This window comes from Cervus elaphus, chromosome 4, assembly GCF_910594005.1.
Source record: "Cervus elaphus chromosome 4, mCerEla1.1, whole genome shotgun sequence".
In the NCBI taxonomy this organism is placed as follows: Eukaryota; Metazoa; Chordata; class Mammalia; order Artiodactyla; family Cervidae; genus Cervus; species Cervus elaphus.
Window position 1 is genome coordinate 61,674,225 of NC_057818.1, and position 22,191 is coordinate 61,696,415.

Consider the following 22,191-nt stretch of genomic DNA (forward strand, 5'->3'; position numbering starts at 1 on the left):
ACTTGTGGACAACAAAGCACATTGTCAAATATAGTCTTAAGACACTAGAATTTGTTTTCACCAAAATTATCAACGTGGCACTATAAATATTTCTATGTGTACTATCTAACTGAACTCAAGTCTTAAAGGAACTGTCTTTCTTTACATTTACAGGGCACCTACTATGTTCCTTGTCATTGTCTACATGCATTATAATGTTACAAAAGACTAAAAATAACCCACAGATTTATGTATTTGTTCGTGGAAGGCAGGAAAGAAATGTAAATTAAATTAGATCTGAGTTATAACATGTGGATAGAAAACGTAACGCTAAGGAAAAACTATTGAAATATACAAAAGAAATAGGATGGCAGTATTTAAGAGATTAGCACTGAAACATATATATTACCATATGTAAAAGAGCCAGTGGGAGTTTAATGTGTGAGGAAGTGCTCTGTGACAATCTGGAGGGATACAGTGACAAGAGAGGTGGGTTCAGGAAGGAAGGGATGTATGTACGCCTATGGCCTATTCAAGATGTACAGCAAAAACCATCACAATATTGCAAAAAAAAAAAAAAAAAAAGTATTGATGGTGACTTAGGGCTGAACACAGAATCAAAGCTTTCCCACACTTAACACATTTGTGTAGTTTTCCTTCAGGTTGAATTTTCTGAGGGTCAAAAAGTTGATGTATTTTACTGCATTCTCTACATGTGTAAGTTTTCACTGCAGTAAGGATTCTCAGATGATCTGCAACGTCATTCCTTGTGACTGAAGGGTTTGCCACATAAATAACATGTATGTGGTTCCTCTCCTCTATGAACTGCCTAATGGGCAGTTCATGCTGAACATGCACTAGAAACTCTGCCACATTCATTTCACTTGTATGTTTTCTATACAATATGAACTCTGAATTATAAGGCCTGAACACTGATTAAAGGCTTTGTACCACTCACGACATTTGCACTAAAATGTTTCTCACAGAATAACAGTAAATACGTACTTACTGGGGCTCCAGGACAGGCACCTTTGCGGTATATGCAGGTTCCTAGTCCATCCAGCCCCTGGACCGCTTCCTGCTTCGAAGCAGAATAGAAGGCATGCAGATTTTTCTTGGGGATTGGGCAGTTTTTCTCCCGGCCTCTCTCACCTTGCCTGCTATATTAATGCTGACTTTGAAAACAAGATTTTGTGAAGCAGGATTTCTGTTCCAAAAGGAAGAGCTAAGACAAGAAAGGAGGAGGTCAGAGGGGCAAGTAGGTGTTGATCACTTCAATATTCAGATGGAAGTCTAGTTCTCACTGACCAGCTCCGGGTGTGATACTAGACAGCTGAACTTCTTCAGGCCTCGTCCCTTGTACTAAACCATATATTTAGAGAGGAGACTTCTCTTCTTACCAGAACATTCCATTGATGTAAGGGCTTTATATAGAAAGGCTTTCACTTTTGGGTTCCTTGAGTTTAAAGGATGACTTTTTATGAGCCACTCTTTTTTTTCCTTTAATGTAGAAAACATTATAAGTGTACAGATAATTCGTAAAACAGTAGAAGTGAGTTCATTTTGAAGACTGTGAAAAGACTGAATGTCATGCACTACTCATTATATCAGTTTATTCCAATATGTTCATGTTCATGCCAGGATGAAAAGAAAACCAAACCTCTATGTAAAAGGTAAGCACATTTTTAAGACAAAAATGTTGTATTTCTTCAGTGCAGATTTGTTATAAATACCTTATAGAACCGAGTCTTAACCTGTTTTGATTTTTTTTTTTCTCCTCCCTGAAAGAGTTATGCAGTTGTTGAAGCTTCTAACCAAGGAAGAACTTGAAGGACTGGGAGATCTGGTCCCCTTGTCTCCAGGCTGTGACTATAAGTTCCCTCCCTCCATCCCCTTAGGTATTGTTAAATGTAGTAAAGGGATTTTTAGCTTTCATAACCCAAATGAAGAAAGTGGGGGTTTTTATTGTTTGTTTGCTTGTGGATTTGTATAATCATTGATGGCTAAGTTTGGCTGATTGTGATATAAAGAATGGCTTCTGTTTTCTGTATTTATTCATACACCAGAAATAGTGTTTATTGTTATATAAAGACTATAAAAGTTTTCATAAGCCTTTATATTTTGAACTCTTTATTTAAACACTGTTGGAAAATGTGGCATAAATCTTGTGTCATTATTTAATAAACTGTAGAAATATATACTAAGAACAAAAATTTTTTTAATAAAATGTTTCTCACAACTGTCACATTTCTAATGGTTCTCTTTAGTATGAACTCTCCGATGGATTCTAAGTTCGTGATTTCAAGTAAAGCACCGGCCATATACATCATATTTATATGGTTTCTCTACTGTCTGAACTGCCTGATGATGTTATGGATGACTGTGCCTAAATGGTTTGTCACAATTCTTATATTTCTAAGGCTCTCTCCAGTAAGAATTCTCTGATGAACTGCAAAGTTTGCATTCACACTGAAAGCCCTGCCAGATATACCTCATTTATCTGGTTTCTCTCCCGTATGAACTCTCTGATGAATACCAAGGTTAACAGTACAAACAAACACCTTGCCACATACACCACATATATATGGTTTCTCTCCAGTATGAATTCTCCAATGAAGAACAATTTTGCAGTCTGACTAAAGTACTTGCCGCCACACATCACATTTTTAAGATTTCTCTCCAGTATGAACTCTCTGATGAACAGCAAGATGTCCAGTACGAGTAAACGCCTTGCCACACACATCACATTTATATGGCTTCTCCCCAGTATGAATTCTCCGATGAACTGCAAGGCTTGAACTTATACTAAAGCCTTTGCCACATACATCGCATTTATATGGTTTCTCTCCAGTATGAACTCTCTGATGATCAGCAAGATGTCCAGTACGAGTAAACGCCTTGCCACACACATCACATTTATATGGCTTCTCTCCAGTATGAGTTCTCCGATGAACTGCAAGGCTTGAAGTTATACTAAAGCCTTTGCCACATACATCACATTTATGTGGTTTCTCTCCAGTATGAATTCTCCGATGAACTGCAAGGGTTGAATTTGACCTAAAGGACTTCCCACAGACACGACATTTATATGGCTTCTCTCCAGTATGAACTCTCCGATGAACTACAAGGCTTGAAGTTTGAATAAAGCCTTTGCCACATACATCACATTTATATGGCTTCTCTCCAGTATGAACTCTCCGATGAATTACAAGGCTTGAAGTTTCAATAAAGCCTTTGCCACATACATCACATTTATATGGTTTCTCTCCAGTATGAATTCTCTGATGAACTGCAAGATGTGTAGACCGATTAAAGGCCTTGCCACATACATCACATTTATATGGTTTCTCTCCAGTATGAACTCTCCGATGAACTGCAAGGCTTGAAGTTTCACTAAAGCCTTTGCCACATACATCACATTTATATGGTTTGTCTCCAGTATGAACTCTCTGATGAACAGCAAGATGTCCAGTATGAGCAAACACCTTGCCACACACATCACATTTATATGGTGTCTCTCCAGTATGAATCCTCCGATGAATTGCAAGCCTTGAAGTTTCACTAAAGCCTTTGCCACATGCATCACATTTATATGGTTTCTCTCCAGTATGAATTCTCCGATGAACTGCAAGATGTGGAGACTGATTAAAAGCCTTGCCACATACATCACATTTATATGGTTTCTCTCCAGTATGAATTCTCCAATGAACTGCAAGGCTTGAATTTGAACTAAAGGACTTGCCACATACATGACATTTATATGGCTTCTCTCCAGTATGAGTTCTCCGATGAACTGCCAGGCTTGAAGTTATACTAAAGCCTTTGCCACATACATCACATTTATGTGGTTTCTCTCCAGTATGAATTCTCCGATGAACTGCAAGGGTTGAACTTGACCTAAAGGACTTGCCACAGACACGACATTTATATGGCTTCTCTCCAGTATGAACTCTCCGATGAACTACAAGGCTTGAAGTTTGAATAAAGCCTTTGCCACATACATCACATTTATATGGCTTCTCTCCAGTATGAACTCTCCGATGAACTACAAGGCTTGAAGTTTCAATAAAGCTTTTGCCACACACATCACATTTATATGGTGTCTCTCCAGTATGAATCCTCCGATGAATTGCAAGCCTTGAAGTTTCACTAAAGCCTTTGCCACATTCATCACATTTATATGGTTTCTCTCCAGTATGAATTCTCCGATGAACTGCAAGATGTGGAGACTGATTAAAAGCCTTGCCACATACATCACATTTATATGGTTTCTCTCCAGTATGAATTCTCTGATGAACTGCAAGATTTGCAGCTTGACTAAAGGCTCTGCCACATATATCACATTTATATGGTTTCTCTCCAGTATGAATTCTCCAATGAACTGCAAGGCTTGAATTTGAACTAAAGGACTTGCCACATACATGACATTTATATGGCTTCTCTCCAGTATGAACTCTCTGATGAACAGCAAGATGTCCAGTACGAGTAAACACCTTGCCACACACATCACATTTATATGGTGTCTCTCCAGTATGAATTCTCCGATGAACTGCAAGATTTGCAGCTTGACTAAAGGCTCTGCCACATATATCACATTTATATGGTTTCTCTCCCATATGGAATCTCTGATGAACTGCAAGCTTTGCAGCTTCATTAAGGGCCTTGCCACATACATCACATTTATATTGTTTCTCTCCAGTATGTACTCTCAAATGAACAGCAAGGTGTGAATTTACTCTAAAAGTCCTGCCACACACATCACATTTATATGGTTTCACTCCAGTATGAAGTCTCTGATGAACAGTAAGGCTTCCAGTATGACGAAACGCCTTGTCACATACATTGCATTTGTATGGCTTCTCTCCAGAAGGAATTCTCTGAGGAACTGCAAGGCTTGCAGTTTGACTAAAGTCCTTTCCAGAAACATCACATTTATATGGTTTCACTCCGGTATGAATTCTCTGATGATTTTCAAGGTGTGTACTTTGTTGAAAGCAGTGATCACACACACCACATTTATATGGTTTCTCTCCAGTATGAATTTTCTGACGAACTGCAAGCCTTGAAGTTTCACTAAAGCCTTTGCCACATACATAGCATTTATATGGTTTCTCTCCAGTATGAACTCTCTGATGAACAGCAAGATGTCCAGTACGAGTAAACGCCTTGCCACACACATCACATTTATATGGCTTCTCCCCAGTATGAATTCTCCGATGAACTGCAAGGCTTGAACTTATACTAAAGCCTTTGCCACATACATCGCATTTATATGGTTTCTCTCCAGTATGAACTCTCTGATGATCAGCAAGATGTCCAGTACGAGTAAACGTCTTGCCACACACATCACATTTATATGGCTTCTCTCCAGTATGAATTCTCCGATGAACTGCAAGGCTTGAAGTTATACTAAAGCCTTTGCCACATACATCACATTTATGTGGTTTCTCTCCAGTATGAATTCTCTGATGAACTGCAAGGCTTGAATTTGACCTAAAGGGTTTGCCACAGACACGACATTTATATGGCTTCTCTCCAGTATGAACTCTCCGATGAACTGCAAGGCTTGAAGTTTCACTAAAGCCTTTGCCACATACATCACATTTATATGGTTTCTCTCCAGTATGAATTCTCCGATGAACTGCAAAATGTGTAGACTGATTAAAGGCCTTGCCACATACATCACATTTATATGGTTTCTCTCCAGTATGAATTCTCCAATGAACTGCAAGTTTTGTAGTTTGATTAAAAGCCAGGCCACACATGTCGCATTTATATGGTTTTCCTCCTGTATGGATTCTTTGATGTCCAGTGAGTTCTAAGTCCCGAAGAAAGGTTATGTCACACTCATTACATTTGTAAGGTCTTTTCTTTTGTGTTTCATGGTCTGGTAACAGTTCTGAAGGATGAATAACACCATTCTCATGTTTATGAGAAAAGCCTTTGCAGACATTACGAGTTCTCTGAGGTGGTAAACCTGTGGCCCTGACATTTGTCACAACTTGACTACATTCAGAAATTATCCCTTCAGATTGTACCACCTGCAATTTTTTCTGAAAGCTTGATCCGTGCCTCTCAAAAGGTCTCTTTCCTACATCACTTCTACTAGGATGATATCTTCCATCAGTGAGGTTTTTGTTATGGGATGTAGACATTCCTTTGTCATTTCTTTCATCATCTGTCCACAGACAATCAAAGTCATGTATATTTTCCTGGATGTCCCTCAGGTGAAAATCTTTGATTTCAAGGCGTTCAGCTCTTCCAAACATCACTCTTTGAAAAATCTCCCCTTTACCACTGTTTACTTTTGCCTGTAATTTCTTGATCTTATCTATGTGAGACATATCTACAAGACATAAAGAACCACAGGTATTCTATTAGTAACAATTCATAAATAAATTATTTCTTCTTGAACACATGATATTATACCATGAGTCATATTCGTCCTGAAAAAAATTATGAATCTTCGCAATGATGATCTTAAAACTATACAACACTAAAGGAATAGAACTCTTTAAAAAGGAGTGATCATATGCAATTCAAATTAATTTTAGGGTAGTGTAGTTTCAAACACAATCAGAAAACATTCATTTAATGCAAACTCATGTCAGTTCACAAAGAAAACATATTTCCCCACCATGACCTCAAAGCCCATCCTACTTTGTCCTAAACACATTGCTCTCTCATAATTGAGGAGAAAATAATGGTATATTGTACACACTTTATGCATCCTTATACATGTTTAAATGGTGAAGAACATACAGGACTAGAGAGGTGACTCAGTGGTAAAGAAACTGCCTGCCAATGCAGACGACGCGGCACAGGGGGCTACAATCCCTGGGTCAGAAAGATCCCCTGGAGCAGGAAATCACAACCCAGTGCACTATTCCTGCCTGAAAAAACTTCCTTGGATAGGAAAGCTTGGTGGGCTACAGTCCCTGAGATCACAAGGAGTCAGATTGGACTGAGCAACTGAGCAAACAAGCATCAAAGAGGCAATACACTGGAATGGTAAACAATGCAAAAGAAGCATTCTAATGAATAATGTAAAAACAAAAAAGGCAGTTAGAAACTGTTCAACAAATACTGCATTGAGAAAATAAAAAATTCTGTAAACTATATATATATATGCATATATATATATATATAATTTTTGTTGTTGTTGGACCATGTGGCTTATGAGATCTTGGTTCCCTGACCATGGATTAACTCCAGGCTTGCTGCAGTGAAACTACTGAATCCTATCCACTGGACTGTCAGAGAATTCCCTAAAATAATTTAAAAAATTAAAAAATAAACACTTTTCTAAATACCTCTTAGAAATCTATCAGTAGATAGATATATAAGCATTTTATGACATTAACAAGTGGTTAATGTCAGTTATATTGTGTAATACAAAAAGACCATCATTTTTAAAACACAAAAAATATGTGAAACATTCTCTACTTATACAATGATCATTCAATACATCAACTCCGTACCTACACAGTAACTTAAACTCACCCAGTTCATTGGCTCCAACATACATGTAAAGGAACAATCTTTGGGGCTTCCCTTGTGGCTCAGAGGTAAAGAATCCATCTGCTAGTGCAGGGCACACAGGTTTGATCCCTGATCCGGGAAACTCCCACATGCCTGAGAACAATTAAGCCTGCAGGCCACAGGTGATGATTCTGTGCTCTAGAGCTGGGGAGTCACAACTACTGAGCAAACACACAGAGACCATGCATTGCAACAAGAGAATCCACTAGAATGAGAAGTACAGGCACTGTAACTAGAGGGTAGCCCTTGCTCGCTGCAAGTAGAGAAAAGCCCCCGAAGATAAAAACAAATAAATTTTAATAAATTTTTAAACATACTGTTATGAAGATAAAGGAATGTAACTTGAAAACTTACATATATTTTAAGCAAAAGTAACCTTTGAGGCAAACTCCCTGGTGGTCCAGTAGTTAGGACTATGTGCTTCCCCTGTAGGGGGCACAAAATCTCTCCATGAACGGGCAACTAAGAACCAGAGTACCATGTGGCACAGCAAAAAAAAAAAAGTAACTTCTGATATTTTCTATAAAACACACAACAGTCTATGCCACCTAACAGCACGAATTACCACAGGAGGGGAACAAGGCGAAGTAAATCCCTTTGAAACACCTCATCACATGCTACCCAAATTCAAGCAACAAAATTGACAGGAGTCAAATGACAGATTGTTGCAGAAAATATAAAGACCTTGCCTTTTGGGACCTCTTTTCTTGGAGTCCACTTTCCATGAAACCTCTCTCTTTTCTTAAAAACAAACAAACAAAAAAACAAACACTTTGTTCATTTAGAAACAGCCACCTCTAAGTCAGAAGTACTTTCCATTTTCCTTAATAAAATGTAATTTTGAGGTAGGAGTTGGATGGGCTGCAGGTTGGACATCTACAATCAGCTAACCTCCTCTTTGCATGCCCTGAGATAAGAGATAGGTCGGCTCAGGTTGAGGAATTTACAGTCAACAAAAACAGGGTAAACAGCCAGTTTGTCTCTTAATTCAGGGGAATAATCGTGGCAAGGACAAAGAAAGGAAAAACCCTGTCTGATAAGAGATACAGTACACAAATGCAGAAAGGCTCCTTGGAGGTAAAAGTCAGAGGATCATTCCAGGAAAAATGAGTTTTCCTCCTCTAAGAAGCCTTTACTTCAAGATCCAGGGTGTACCTGTGTAGGGAAGGGGAGGGTCCTGAGACAAATTAACCAGGGTGGACAAAGCAAGGTGATTGGCCCACATTTCTCATCCCTTTCTTACTAAAAACACACATCTTGCTTTCCTTAAGCAACCATGAGCAGTCCATTATATTAGCATTTTGTAGACTGGTGAACATAAATACCAGTGATAATGTCTAAGAATATCTGCTTTCTTATAGAGAACATCTCAGGGTGGCACCAAACGTATTCATTAAAAGTCCAAAATCTCTTCAGTTTGTCTGTAAGAGGAAATGAGTTTTCAGTAATCTGTGTTTCAGAATCTTACTTTATTTGGAAATGACATATGTATTCAATGAACTTTCATCACTTAGTTTAGCACAACCCTAAAAATTCAGGTTATTCAAATCTGGAGAGACTATTTCAGACAGATATTTCTAAAGTATAATCTTTCCTAACAGAGTTTATCTAAAAGCTCCAATCGCATTTGCATTCTTTCCTTAAAAGTGTCTTCACTCCAGTTACTTTAACTGTTCACTAACTTACTTAATGTAAACCTAGGCACAATAAAAGTATTAGACAATGTTGAAGACTCAAGACATGTCTTAATTAGATTAGCAAACAAACATTAATACTAGATATTTAATATTGAATATTTCCCAGTTCACATGAACCTGAAATTCACTTAAGTTAAATTCTCTTGAAATGGTTTGATTTGTCCTTTTTTTTTTTTTCTTACAAACAATTGAATTAGAGCTCATTTACAAATTAACCTCAGCAATATTATCCAAAAACAAAGACACACACTGAGACAAACATACATGCAGATCGACAGACATGAGAGCTCTCGTACTTTCCTGCTTGAGATTTAAAATGCCTCTTTCACCCTTTTCTTCCCAGCACCAACACCATGGTTTAAAATTCTAATTTGCCCAAGACTGAAATCTCTGGGAAAATAGGTTACATGTTTCAAGGACATGGCAAAGGTTGCATGCTATGCAGGGTCACTTAATGCCTGTCCAACTCCCTGCAACCCCATGGACTCTAGCCCACCAGGCTCCTCTGTCCATGGTGGGACTCTCCAGGCAAGAATACTGGAGTGGGTTGCCATTCACTCCTCCAGGGGATCTTCCCTACCCAGGGTCAAATCCACGTCTCCTATGTCTCTCCCTAGGGCTGGCAGGTTCTTTACCACTAGAGTCATCTGGGAAGCCCTGGCAAAGGTTAACTTTAAGTTTTTTGGGGGGCAGGCCTTTTTAACAAGCTTGCTGTTTTTAATTCCACATGTAAAAAGAAACGGTTTTGCACTTTCAAAGGAAAAAAAAAAATTCATCTTAACCAGTTTTCTCCAGAGTCTAAACAATATCATTGCCATCCTGTTTCAAACAAGTTATCTTTCCTTTCTGTAGTCATACCTTTATGGCTAAAATACAGATCGAATAGTGCTCAAATTGACTGTGGTAACAGGGCCAGAAAGACTGATAAAAATCTTGGAATGTCCCTCCAGGAAGATGGGGTCTTTGATCAGAAGACTCTAAAGGGGCAAACAAATTTGCTAGAGTTGGGAAACCTGGGCTCCCCTTCCTACTGAGAGACAGGGGCCATCAGAAGGGGACCAGCTGATGGAGAGGGAGAAGGAGGGGTTGGCAGGGGTGAAAGGCCACAACAGGACAGATCATGGAGAGAGAAAGGGCAGTGGGGGACACTACTGGAGCTGTGGTCCGGCTAAGGAGAGTCAACTTAAAAAGTACAGATTTGATCAGCCAAAATATAATGTGACATTGTAACATGGATAATCATCCTCACCAATAGCGTATTTCTTCTTCCAGTTGGAACTTCTCTTTAGACAGTTTTAAGTTAACCTTTATTTACCTCACGGTAGGCAGAGAAGAGGATCCAGGAGTCAACTTGGATGGTGCTAAGCCTGGGGCTTGGTTGGCAAGGGCCCCTGCAAAGGCTGAACAATCTCAAGATTTGTCCCCTATCTTATCTATGCTGCTGCAAGCCTTGCACTCACTGAAGACAGTCAGGACATTCACACTCAGGGCAGTGTCCAGGCAGGTTAGAAGCAAGGTCAGAGGAATGCACTGCTTTATCTTGAAGCCTAAACAAGACTATTTATTTAATTTCCCTAACACCCAGGTGGCTCCATGGTAAGAATCTGCTTAGTAATGCGGGAGGCATGGGTTCGATTCTTGTTCTGCGAAGATCTCACATGTCACGGAGAATAAGTTGATGAACTACAGATAGTGAGCCTGTATGGCAAAACTACTCACGCCCGTGTGCTCACGGCCCGTGCTTCACAAGTAAAGAAACCACCACAATGAGAAACCGTGCTCCCCGCAACTACAGAGTAGCCCTTACTCGTCTCCAGCAGACAGAAGTCCGCACAGCACAAAAGACCCAGGACAGGCCAAAACCAAAGACCTCGCCTTCATCTCTGTGGGCGCTACAGCTCCACTGGAGGGCGCTGTACGTTTCGCATGTCGAAGAACAGAGCCGTCAGTTAGGGAGAAGAAAAACCTCCTGTGAGATTCACAAACATTAAACATCTGTTTTCTCACAGAACTCTCCCCCTTGGAGAGTTTCCCAAACCCCATGGATGGTGCGGCTTCCTCTCTGTCCTTGTGACAGTTGACCTGTGAGCACACTGTTGATACTTTCCCACTCATCTGGATTTTCGCTATTAGCACCTTCTCCACAATCCAGGGGTCTTCCTCTTTGTGCCACAAGAATGGAGATAACGTTCAGATCAGAAACAGAACTTCCTACTCACAAGTAATGCCACATACTGTGGCTTCTTCCAGAAAACAACCTCTCTTTTCCTTAATAAATGTATCTGTTATTCTTAATACATTGGTGTATTCATTTCTTTTGGCTCAGGGGAGTGTTCGCTGCTGCTTGGTCGTCTCTCCAAGTTCAGCAAGTAGGGGCTAGGCTGCAGTTGCAGTGCTTGTGCTCCTTACTTGCTGTGGCAAGAGTAAATTCTGTCACTCTAAGAAATGACTCAAAAAAAAAAAAAAAAGGAAATCGCTCAGATCAAACAGTTAAGAAATGAGGCAACAGCACGTGAGCTCAGGTGGTTGGGAGTGACAACTGAACCTGAAGAATCAACTAGTTAACAACCAGAAAAGGAAAGAGCATCCACAGAGCATGCCCTGACAATATCTGAAACAAGTTCAAGGAAGCTGAAATACAACAGAACACAATAATTGTCATGAGACAGGGTCCCACCCTCTCCCATCACAACCCACACAATGTCGATTATCTTGCTACAATTTACATCATTCATGTGATGATGCAGAAAAAATTTACCACCATGAAATACACTTAAGACAGAACTGAAACTGCCACAAATCATACACCATTATTTATGAGACGATGTTTCTGTAATAAAACCATAGAGTTACATATCCATATCGAGGCACACAGGTATAGCTGCTCTGTGACATGTGGGATCTTCCCAGAGCAAGGATCAAACCTGTGTCTCCTGCACTGGTAGGTGTAGAATCCAGCTCTTTTGTCAGCCAAGGAGTGAGGACATTATAAACCAACGGAAAAATACTTCACAAATAAATTTACTATCTGCCTCCTTCTGAATGCACAGGGAACAGTATAACGTACAGTACAATATGCAGCAGGTATCTAGTTCCTCTCTAAGAACTACTGAACCAAGATCACAGGGCTAGAAAACAGGCAACTGGATGTTTCAAAGTTTGAAATCAGCTCTATAAATGCTCAAGTTCTGAAAAAGCTCCTTGTGTATCACACATTGGCAGGTGACCAGAAGGAAAGACAAGTTTAAACTCCTGATGCCAATCACAAAGCTTTATATGTGCGAGTCCACAAGGTTTTGAGTTTAATCAAGAAAAACAGGGGATCTCAAAAGGTACAGAGGGAACATGCAGAGGTAGCCCAGGGCAGATCCCCACTTCAGGGGAAGTGATCCTCACCTACAGACAGCAGATTCCTGAGGGTCTCCACCATCACGTCCTTGTACAAGGTCCTCTGGGCAGGGTCCAGGCATTCCCACTCCTTGGGAGTGAAATCTATGAACACATCCTTGAAGGTCAACTGTGCCTGAAATGAAAACACATTTCACCAACGGGCCCTGAGGAGGGTTCTTTGTTTCACACAAAATGAAAAGAGGTGAGAGGGGTAAAGCTCAATTCAGTTGAAGTAATATTCTGATAGATCCATTAAAAGCTGCTTGAAGCAAACTGTTGGTCTCTAATCTAATTTCCAATTTCCTCTTTTTTCTAAGATTATGATCTCCTGCAATCAACATGAATTTGTCATGTATGTGGACAATACATCAAAAATACACATATTAAAACCAACACTGGGTTGTGTATGCAGAAGTGTTACATTCAACACACGGAGTGACACAGTCTCACTATCTAGATGAGTTACAGCAAGACTGGTCTCTTCAGACGACAAGGTCTACAGTGACTTTAAAAGAACACACACATTGTGATGATGACAACAGGTGTGTCAGCACGTCCTGCTCACTAAGCGTTACTCTAAAGACGTCACATAGATGAACTCGTCATCAACATACAGCACGTTAGAGAAAGATCTGTGTCCAGCTTACTGGGGAGAAAACTCTGTCACTCTAAGAAATCACACAGATCAAACAGTTAAGAAATGAGGCAACAGCACCTGAGCTCAGGTGGTTGGCAGAGACAACTGAACCTAAAGAATCAACCAGTTAACTACCAGAGAAGGAAAGAGCATTCAGAGAGTTCCCTGAGAATACTTGAAACAAGTTCAAGGAAGCTGAAATAAAACAGAACAGCATAAATGGGCATGATACAGGGTCACATCCTCTCCCATCACAACCCACACAATGTCAAAAACTTACCACAACTTACATCATTCATGTGATGATGCAGAAAAAAATTAACGCCATGAAATACACTTAGGACACAACTGAAACTGCTACAAAGCATACACCATTATTTATAAGATGATGTTTTAGTAATAAAACCATGGAGTTACATATCCATGCATTCATGCATGCATGTGTAAACACACAATTGCTTGAAACAAGAGGAGTTATCTTTATTTTTTTTCTTTCATTCTATCAAAATTCACTCAGTGTTAGCTTTGCAACTCAAACTTGAAATACAGCAGTGAACATGACGGAGCTTACAATCTGGCAGCCAGCCAGCCAATCCACATGTTTAACGTTACTATCGAAATAAATGCCTGACACAGGGCCGGGGCCAAGACAAGATTAAACAGAAAGTCTTCACCTACATTGAGAAATCACACAAGGTCTGTGAGAGGAAGAAACACTTAGGATTGGCAAGGTGGGAAATGGAAGAGTGCTGCAAGGACAAAGGACAGCCTGAGTGCCAGCTCTGAGGCAGGAAGATATTACTGAACAGAAAATCTGACTGGGACACAGGGAATGTAGATGGGGTAATGCCAGGTAGCGGCTTATTTATGCAAGATCTATGGATTTAGAACTTTAATCCAAAAGATACCGGAAGTGTCTGAAGAATCTGCAAGAGGAAAGTTAGATGCTTAGATTTATTTTCCAGACCTCAATCTGCTGTGTGTGGAAGTTGTCTTTACCTGCTTACTCATGCCAGACTGCAACCCCGCTGATGGCAGCCCACCAACTCCTCTAACCATGGAATTTTCCAGGCAAGAATACTGCAGTGGGTTCCCATTCTCTTCTTTCATGTTACTTCTTCATTCAGTAACTTTGTCAACATTCTATTTCTTTTTTAAAGCTTATTTGTTTTGCTTATGTTGGGTCTTCGTTGCTCTGAGTGGGCTTTCTCTAGTTGCAGCTGCAGTGCCGGGGCTTCTCACTGCAGTGGCTTCTCTTGTTTTGGAGCACAGGCTCTAGAGAGTGCGGGCTTCTGTAGTTATGGCTCCCGGGCTCTAGAGCACAGGCTCAGTAGTTGTGGCCCATGGGCTTAGTTGCTCTGAGACATCTTCCGGGACCTGGGATGGAACCCGTGCACCCTACATTGGCAGGCACATTCTTAGCCACTGTACCACCAGGGAAGTCCTCAACATTATCTTATTCTAGTTCAAAAAAACTTAAAAGTAATACAAGCAGAAAATAACATACAGAAGATTTCCTCCAATCTTCATAAAATACCTGTATTTAAAAATATCTGGGTCTCCCTACAGTACGTGGTCAAGAATCCACTGGGCAATGCAAGAGATGTGGGTTGTTGCCTGGTCTGAGAGCCCACATGCTGAAGGCAACTAAGCCCATGAGTCTCAATTCCTGAGCCAGAGCTCTAGAGCACAGTAGGTGAAACTACTGAAGCCAGCGCGCTCTAGAGCCTCGGCTGCAAGAGAAGAGAAGCCATTGCAATGAGAAGCGTGCGCACTGCAACCATGTGGCCACTACTAGCCAGGACCAGGGAAAAGACACTGAAGCAAGGAAGATACAGTACAGGAAATAAACATATTTTAAAGAACAGAATGTGATTTTTATCCTTAATTTTAGGTATGTACTTATTAACAAAATCCAAAATTAGTATTTTATTCCATTAAGAAAATATGGAATCAAGATTAGTAAAGTTGGAAAATTCCCTCATGGTCCAGTGGTTAAGATCCCTCACTTCCACTGCAGGGTTTCATGTTCGATCCCTATGCAGCGAACTAAGACCCTGGAAGCTGCATCATGTGGTCAAAAAAAAAAAAAGAAAAAAAATCAGTAAGCCTGATTTTACAGTTTAAATTAGATGGTGTCATGAAACACTCCCTAGCCCTGACATCTCTTTCTGAACGCTCCATTCCCTTCCCAAACACTTAACTTTTCAAGGAGGTGCTCATTTAGTTTTAAATGTACTATAAAAAGTCAGAACTGACTTCCACTCATTGGCCTCTGTTGCAGATTTTACCGAGTACTGTACATGTTAATACCTGAGGTCCACATACAGCTTACCCTGGTTGACAGAGAGCAGACAGCGCATCCAGATGGGCCCTAAACAGTCCCTTCTGCCCAAAAGCACCGAGGCCCGTGGGTGAGAAGACCTGCCCAGGACAGTGTCCAGGGGAGCCTCCTCACAAGGGCCAGGTCACCGGGTCATGGGGAGACGGGATCTAAGTGGAGATACAGGCCGTGAGGGAAGGCGCCGTGTGAGTGTGCATGTACAGGAGTCAGACAGGACACTCCAGAGTCAGACACAATTGGCGAGTCCAGAGAAGGGCATTTCAGGAAGGCAGTGTGAGAATCCACTGAGAATATGACCTTACCTGAGAAACAGCCATGCCTGACTCCTGTTCTTTCCTCTTCTGGGCTTCTTCGTCCATGAGCCTTCACAGTTCTATCATGAAAGTTGAAAACATGCTGTCGAAAGCTTAGAGTCAACACATCCCTTTCCTGAGCCCCAACCACACACCCAGGGAAGCCCTCACCAGGAGGAACACAGTCCTCTGTGCCCACTGTCTCAGGAGGGACTCAGGACAATCAACTACCACACACAGTCCAACAGGGACTTTCCCACAATTTCCTTGGATCACACTCCTCTCCTGGTGAGGCCTCATGCACACAGCAGCAGGGGGCACCTCCACTCACCCCAAGATCCCCCTCAGGTCACACAGCAGGCGGGGTTCAGCCCCACTCAGAACAGAGTGCCCTCCCCGCCCCCAGGGCCTGATCTCAGTCTCAGAAGTGGAGGCTAAGAGTCCTGGTGCTCAATGCAGGATCCAGATCGGAATCATCTGAGGCTCTGTGCACATTCCTGGGGCGAGGCCCCACACGAGATCCTGAGGAGAGTGTCTGATGGGGGAGAACCGACAAACCAAAGGAGTATGTGTATAGATACCATACACCCTGTGACCATGTGACACATGTGAACACTGAAATATTTATCACAAACCACTAATGGACACATCCATCACCAAATTCCCATGTTCTGTGTGTGGTGACAACACTGACGACCTACTCTCCTGACAAATTCCCAGCATGCAGTAACAGAACAGGATTAACTATAGTCAGCATGCTGCGCATACCTCCCCAGGACACACTCATTTGACAACTCAAAGTCTGTAGCTTTTGACCAACATCTCCCTATCTTCCTGACCTTCCAGCGACCACCATCCTACCCTCTGGTGCTAGAGAGTTTCATTTTTTTTCCATTCCATAAAATAGAAGGACATATAATATCAGTCTTTCCCTGGCTGTCTTAACTCACTTACCATAATATTCTCTACATTCATCCAAGTTACCCCAAGTGAGACAAATCTCCAGAATTGTTTACAAGGTCGCCATTGATTGAACAAATCTTTATCGCAAGCTACAAGAAAATTAAATGTAAAGAAAGCAGAAAGCCAAAAGTAAAACCATCACAAAGAACATGGTGAAAGTTGCTTGAAAAGGCAACTTTTCAGTCAGTTCTTGCCCCATTTTTTCTCTCACATACCTCTACTCCTCACCAGGAATAGGGAAGGGGGTGACCCACACCTGAGAGAATCAAGTCCCTGCCCCAGTCCCCACCTCAACAGGCTCTACACATGCATGCTCTTTTAATACAAATAATTACGAAATACACATGCCTCACAGACAGAAGCTTTGCAATTCTCATTCTTATCTGTACAATTTAAAGAAGCAAGATCTGCATTAGATTTTAAAGTCCAAAATCAATGTATGACGACTTAATAATTCTGAGCCAACTGCTTCAGCACTCTCTGGATCTAGTCCCCACCATCACCTGCACACTAGCTGTTTCCACTTCATTTGGTTGATCTGTTTCCCTACTTCTTTCTACATCTCCCTTTCTCTGCTCTCATCTCTGCTCTCCTGCTGTCCCTTCCTCCACTCTACTTCTTCCCTGCCTCCCATCCCGCCTCTCTCTGCCATCTGTGCGCCTTCAAGTTGCTTTCTCTCCAACCTCCCTGGTGAGCCTCAATTTCCCTGCATTTCTGCCTTTCTTCCTCCATCTCTGCCCTCCCTTCCTCCCAACTCTCTGGCACTCCCAAGTGGCTATGCTTCCTTTCAGCTCGCTTTTTTTCTCAGCTCCTCCAATCACTAGGAGTCCCCTTTCTCTCCCAGCAGGATATTGCTGCTCTGGGCCCAACTCTAGTATCGCCTTCGCGGGCTGTCTCCGTGAACTGCGTCTCCACTGTCGCCCTCTTTCGGACCCCTGATTTACAGCCCCTCTCCCTTGAAGGCTACAGAAGGGGGGCGGCAGAGGATGAGATGGTGAGATACAATCCCTGGACTCAGCAGACATGGATTTGAGAAAACTCTGGGAGATACAGGGCTCGCAAAGAGTCGGAATGAACAACCACACCTCCCTATGTTGCTCACCGTTAACTCTCCGGAGATCCTGCTTTTCTCTGAATTTCTCTCCTTTCCCCACTCGCTCCCTACAAGGCTCATTCTCTTCCATGAAGCTGTCTCTTCCAAGTTCCTCACAATCCTCTTCACTGCCATCACTTGTCCCACATGCTTTTCTCAATTTTCCATTTCTCTAGGAGTCGCTGTCTCTGCTTCTCCTGATCCAGCCTTCCGCCCACTACTCCTACAGGGTAGGAGACTGAATAAGAAAGGCCCTCCCGCAAGAGCCAAATTCCGGCGGCTGGTATTTGGGGCCGAAGAACCATGGGTGTCACGTGGCTGGCTCAGGTCACCTCCCGCCACCAGGGATCAGGGGAAAAGTCACTCTGAAGGTCAGAAGGACCGGCCTGCGGAGACTTAAGGACAAAAGGCTGGGAGGGACTGGGGTCTAAGGAGCGGGGCGGGCTCTCCAGAATCCCAGGACCGGGGAGAGAACACGGCCTCTGCGGGAGCGGGGCGGCCGGCGAGGCCTCCAGGGCCCGAGAAGGAGAGGCTGAAGAACGTGGAGCGGAGAAACCACCTCGCTTAACAGAATTGTATGTGGTGCAGAAAAGGTAGAGGAGGCAGTGAGGTCAGTAAACGGTTTTAAGTCGTAAAAAGGAGCGAAACGCAACGTTTCAGCGTTCCAAAAGGTGGAACCGGCTTCAGTGCGGACTTCAAAGCAAAAGGCAGGCGCCCCTTCGCCGCTTACGGAGACGTCTGAATTTACTGGGGGTGGTGGGGCGGGAGCGGGGATTTAGAGTCAGTAGCGACCTTCAGACCCGGGGTACAAAGAAAAGGAGACTGCGAGAGGCAGGCGCGACTCCAAAAGACAGAAACTCACGCTAAGCTGGGAGTTCCACTCGCCGCTCCCAGCTTCCACGTGAGTCACGGTGCGCGCACGGCAGACATATAGCTAAAAGGCTGGAGGCGGGGCCAGGCCGTCAGAGGGTGGGTGGTGGAGAGAAGACCGACCCTCATAGGGCCTTTGAAAGGTGAGGCGGAACCTCGCTGCGCGCCGGGCGGGTAGCCTTGGAGCGGCGAGAGGGGCGGGGTGGAGCGGAGCGACCTAATGCGGCGGGGTGGGGCCACTCAGCGCGGGGGGAGGGGCGGGGCGGAGCGTCCCGGCGAGGGCGGAAGGGCGGGGCGCGGCGACCTTGTGCGGCGGGGTGGGGCGACTCGCGCGGGGAGAGGGGCGAGGCGGGGCGTCTCAGCACGGCGGGGCGGGGCGACCCGGCGAGGCACGGAGGGAGGGGCGAGGCGGCGCGGCGCGGCGCGGAGGGGTGGGCGGGGCGCGGCGGCGCGGCGCGGCCCAGCGCGGAGGGCGGAGGAAACACTTCAATACTGTCAGTTCAGTTCAGTTCAGTCGCTCAGTCCTGTCGGACTCTTTGCGACTCCATAAATCGCAGCACGCCAGGTCTCCCTGTCCATCACCAATTCCCGGAGTTTACTGGACTGCAGCCAGGAAATAAAAAAAAAACTGCTCCTTGGAAGGAAAGTTATGATAGAACTACATGGAGTATTAAAAAGCAAAGGAATCACGTTGCCAACAAAGCTCCCTATAGACAAACTATGGTTTTTCCAGTAGTCAGCTGGTGATGTGATTTATTTTTTTATTTTTTTCTTTGTTAGTTGGAGGCTAATTACTTCACAACATTTCAGTGGGTTTTGTCATACATTGATATGAATCAGCCATGGAGTTACATGTATTCCCCATCCTATACCCCCTCCCACCTCCCTCTCCACCCGATTCCTCTGGATATTCCCAGTGCACCAGGCCAGAGCACTTGTCTCATGCATCCCACCTGGGCTGGTGGTCTGTTTCACTATAGATAATATACATGCTGTTCTTTTGAAACATCCCACCCTCACCTTCTCCCACAGAGTTCAAAAGTCTGTTCTGTACTTCTGTGTCTCTTTTTCTGTTTTGCATACAGGGTTATCATTACCATCTTTCTAAATTCCATATATATGTGTTAGTATGCTGTACTGTTCTTTATCTTTCTGGCTTACTTCACTCTGTATAATGGGCTCCAGTTTCGTCCATCTCATTAGAACTGATTCAAATGAATTCTTTTTAACGGCTGAGTAATATTCCATGGTGTATATGTACCACACTTCCTTATCCATTCGTCTGCTGATGGGCATCTAGGTTGCTTCCATGTCCTGGCTATTATAAACAGTGCTTCGATGAACATTGGGGTGCACGTGTCTCTTTCAGATCTGGTTTCCTCAGTGTGTATGCCCAGAAGTGGTATTGCTGGGTCATACGGCAGTTCTATTTCCAGTTTTTTAAGAAATCTCCACACTGTTCTCCATAGTGGCTGTACTAGTTTGCATTCCCACCAACAGTGTAAGAGGGTTCCCTTTTCTCCACACCTCTCCAGCATTTATTGCTTGTAGACTTTTGGATAGCAGCCATCCTGACTGGCGTGTAATGGTACCTCATTGTTTTGATTTGCATTTCTCTGATAATGAGTGATGTTGAGCATCTTTTCATGTGTTTGTTAGCCATCTGTATGTCTTCTATGGAGAAATGTCTGTTTAGTTCTTTGGCCCATTTTTTTGATTGGGTCATTTATTTTTCTGGAATTGAGCTTCAGGAGTTGCTTGTATATTTTTGAGATTAATCCTTTGTCTTTTTCTTCATTTGCTATTATTTTCTCCCAATCTGAGGGCTGTCTTTTCACCTTACTTATAGTTTCCTTTGTTGTGCAAAAGCTTTTAAGTTTCATTAGGTCCCATTTGTTTATTTTTGCTTTTATTTCCAATATTCTGGGAGGTGGGTCATAGAGGATCTTGCTGTGATTTATGTCGGAGAGTGTTTTGCCTATGTTCTCCTCTAGGAGATTTATAGTTTCTGGTCTTACATTTAGATCTTTAATCCATTTTGAGTTTATTTTTCTGTATGGTGTTAGAAAGTGTTCTAGTTTCATTCTTTTACAAGTGGTTGACCAGTTTTCCCAGCACCACTTGTTAAAGAGGTTGTCTTCCGGAGAAGGCAATGGCACCCCACTCCAGTACTCTTGCCTGGAAAATCCCATGGACGGAGGAGCCTGGTAGGCTCAGTCCATGGGGTCGCTAAGAGTCGGACATGATTGAGCGATTTCACTTTCACTTTTCACTTTCATGCATTGGAGAAGGAAATGGCAACCCACTCCATTCTTGCCTGGAGAATCCCAGGGATGGGGGAGCCTTGTGGGCTGCCGTCTATGGGGTCGCAGGGAGTCGGACATGACTGAAGCGACTTAGCATCAGCAGCAGCAGATCATTTGGTCAGATTTAGCCAATGTTGATGGGTGTATCATTTAGCTTCTTGATAGGTCACAATGGGCATAAATACCAAGGCTCAGGGTCTAGTGAAAGTCAGCTCTGCCATCTTGGACCTAGTTGGCTCTAACCAGTTTTCTGATGCTGTGTCATTCCTATCATTCCTAACAAAATCCATTTATCTAACTAACTGTAATCCAATTGTAGAAAATCCTGATCATGGATAACTCTTTTTAGTAATTTTTCATACATTTTTATTTTCTTTTTTTTTTTTCTTTTCTGAAAACACACTTCGTACTTTCCTTTAGCAACCAAGAACATTTATATTAGCATTTTATAGATTGGTGAGCATAAATACCAGTGATAATTTCTAAAATCCTTGCTTTCTTAGAACATTTTAGGATGGCACCAAACATTATTCATTTATAGTCCCAAATCTCTTTGTTTCTCTGTAAAAGAAAATTAGTGTTTAGTAGTAAATATTTCAAAATCTTATTTTATTTGAAAATGATCTAACTATTCAATAGACTTCCAACAGTTCGTTTAGCACAATCCTTAGAAATTCAAGTTATGCCCATCTGGAGAGACTATTTTAGGCAGATATTTCTAAAGATAATTATTCATAAAGAACTTATCTAAAAGCTCATATCTCATTTACTTTTTTTTTTTTTTAGAAGTTTCTTCACTCGAGGTAATGTCATTGTTGACAAACTTGTAACAGATATGATAATATTTAACTTATATTAAACCTAGGTACAATGAAAATGTTCTACTTAATATTAATTACTCTAAGACATGTCTATATTAGATAGGTCAACAAACAAGTATTAATATCAGGTATTTAATACTGAATGTTTACCAGTTCACATGAACCTGGAATTTATTGTTTAATTTAGAATTATCTGATTTGTAAGCGCTTACCTTTCTTTAAATTAGGAAAAAAAAAAAAGAGGTTGTCTTTTTTC

At 42.3% G+C, this 22,191-nt stretch overlaps 2 protein-coding genes across 13 annotated transcripts in view; both read right to left on the reverse strand.

Moving 5' to 3' along the window:
* LOC122689701 (zinc finger protein 347-like) overlaps positions 1 to 22,191 on the reverse strand; it is a 109,853-nt gene that overhangs the window by 49,764 nt on the left and 37,898 nt on the right. The window lies entirely within an intron of this gene.
* LOC122689309 (zinc finger protein 665-like) overlaps positions 1,945 to 22,191 on the reverse strand; it is a 162,657-nt gene continuing 142,410 nt past the window's right edge. For 2 of the 12 annotated variants that reach the window (XM_043895658.1, XM_043895685.1), the window contains exons 2-4: positions 15,892 to 15,962; positions 12,615 to 12,741; positions 1,945 to 6,325 (exon numbers count right to left, since the gene is read on the reverse strand). In XM_043895658.1, coding sequence (XP_043751593.1) covers positions 2,646 to 6,325; positions 12,615 to 12,741; positions 15,892 to 15,948 — 3,864 coding nt within the window. In that variant the 5' untranslated portion in view covers positions 15,949 to 15,962 and the 3' untranslated portion in view covers positions 1,945 to 2,645. The other 10 variants (XM_043895614.1, XM_043895642.1, XM_043895701.1 and 7 more) reach the window with 10 other exon arrangements.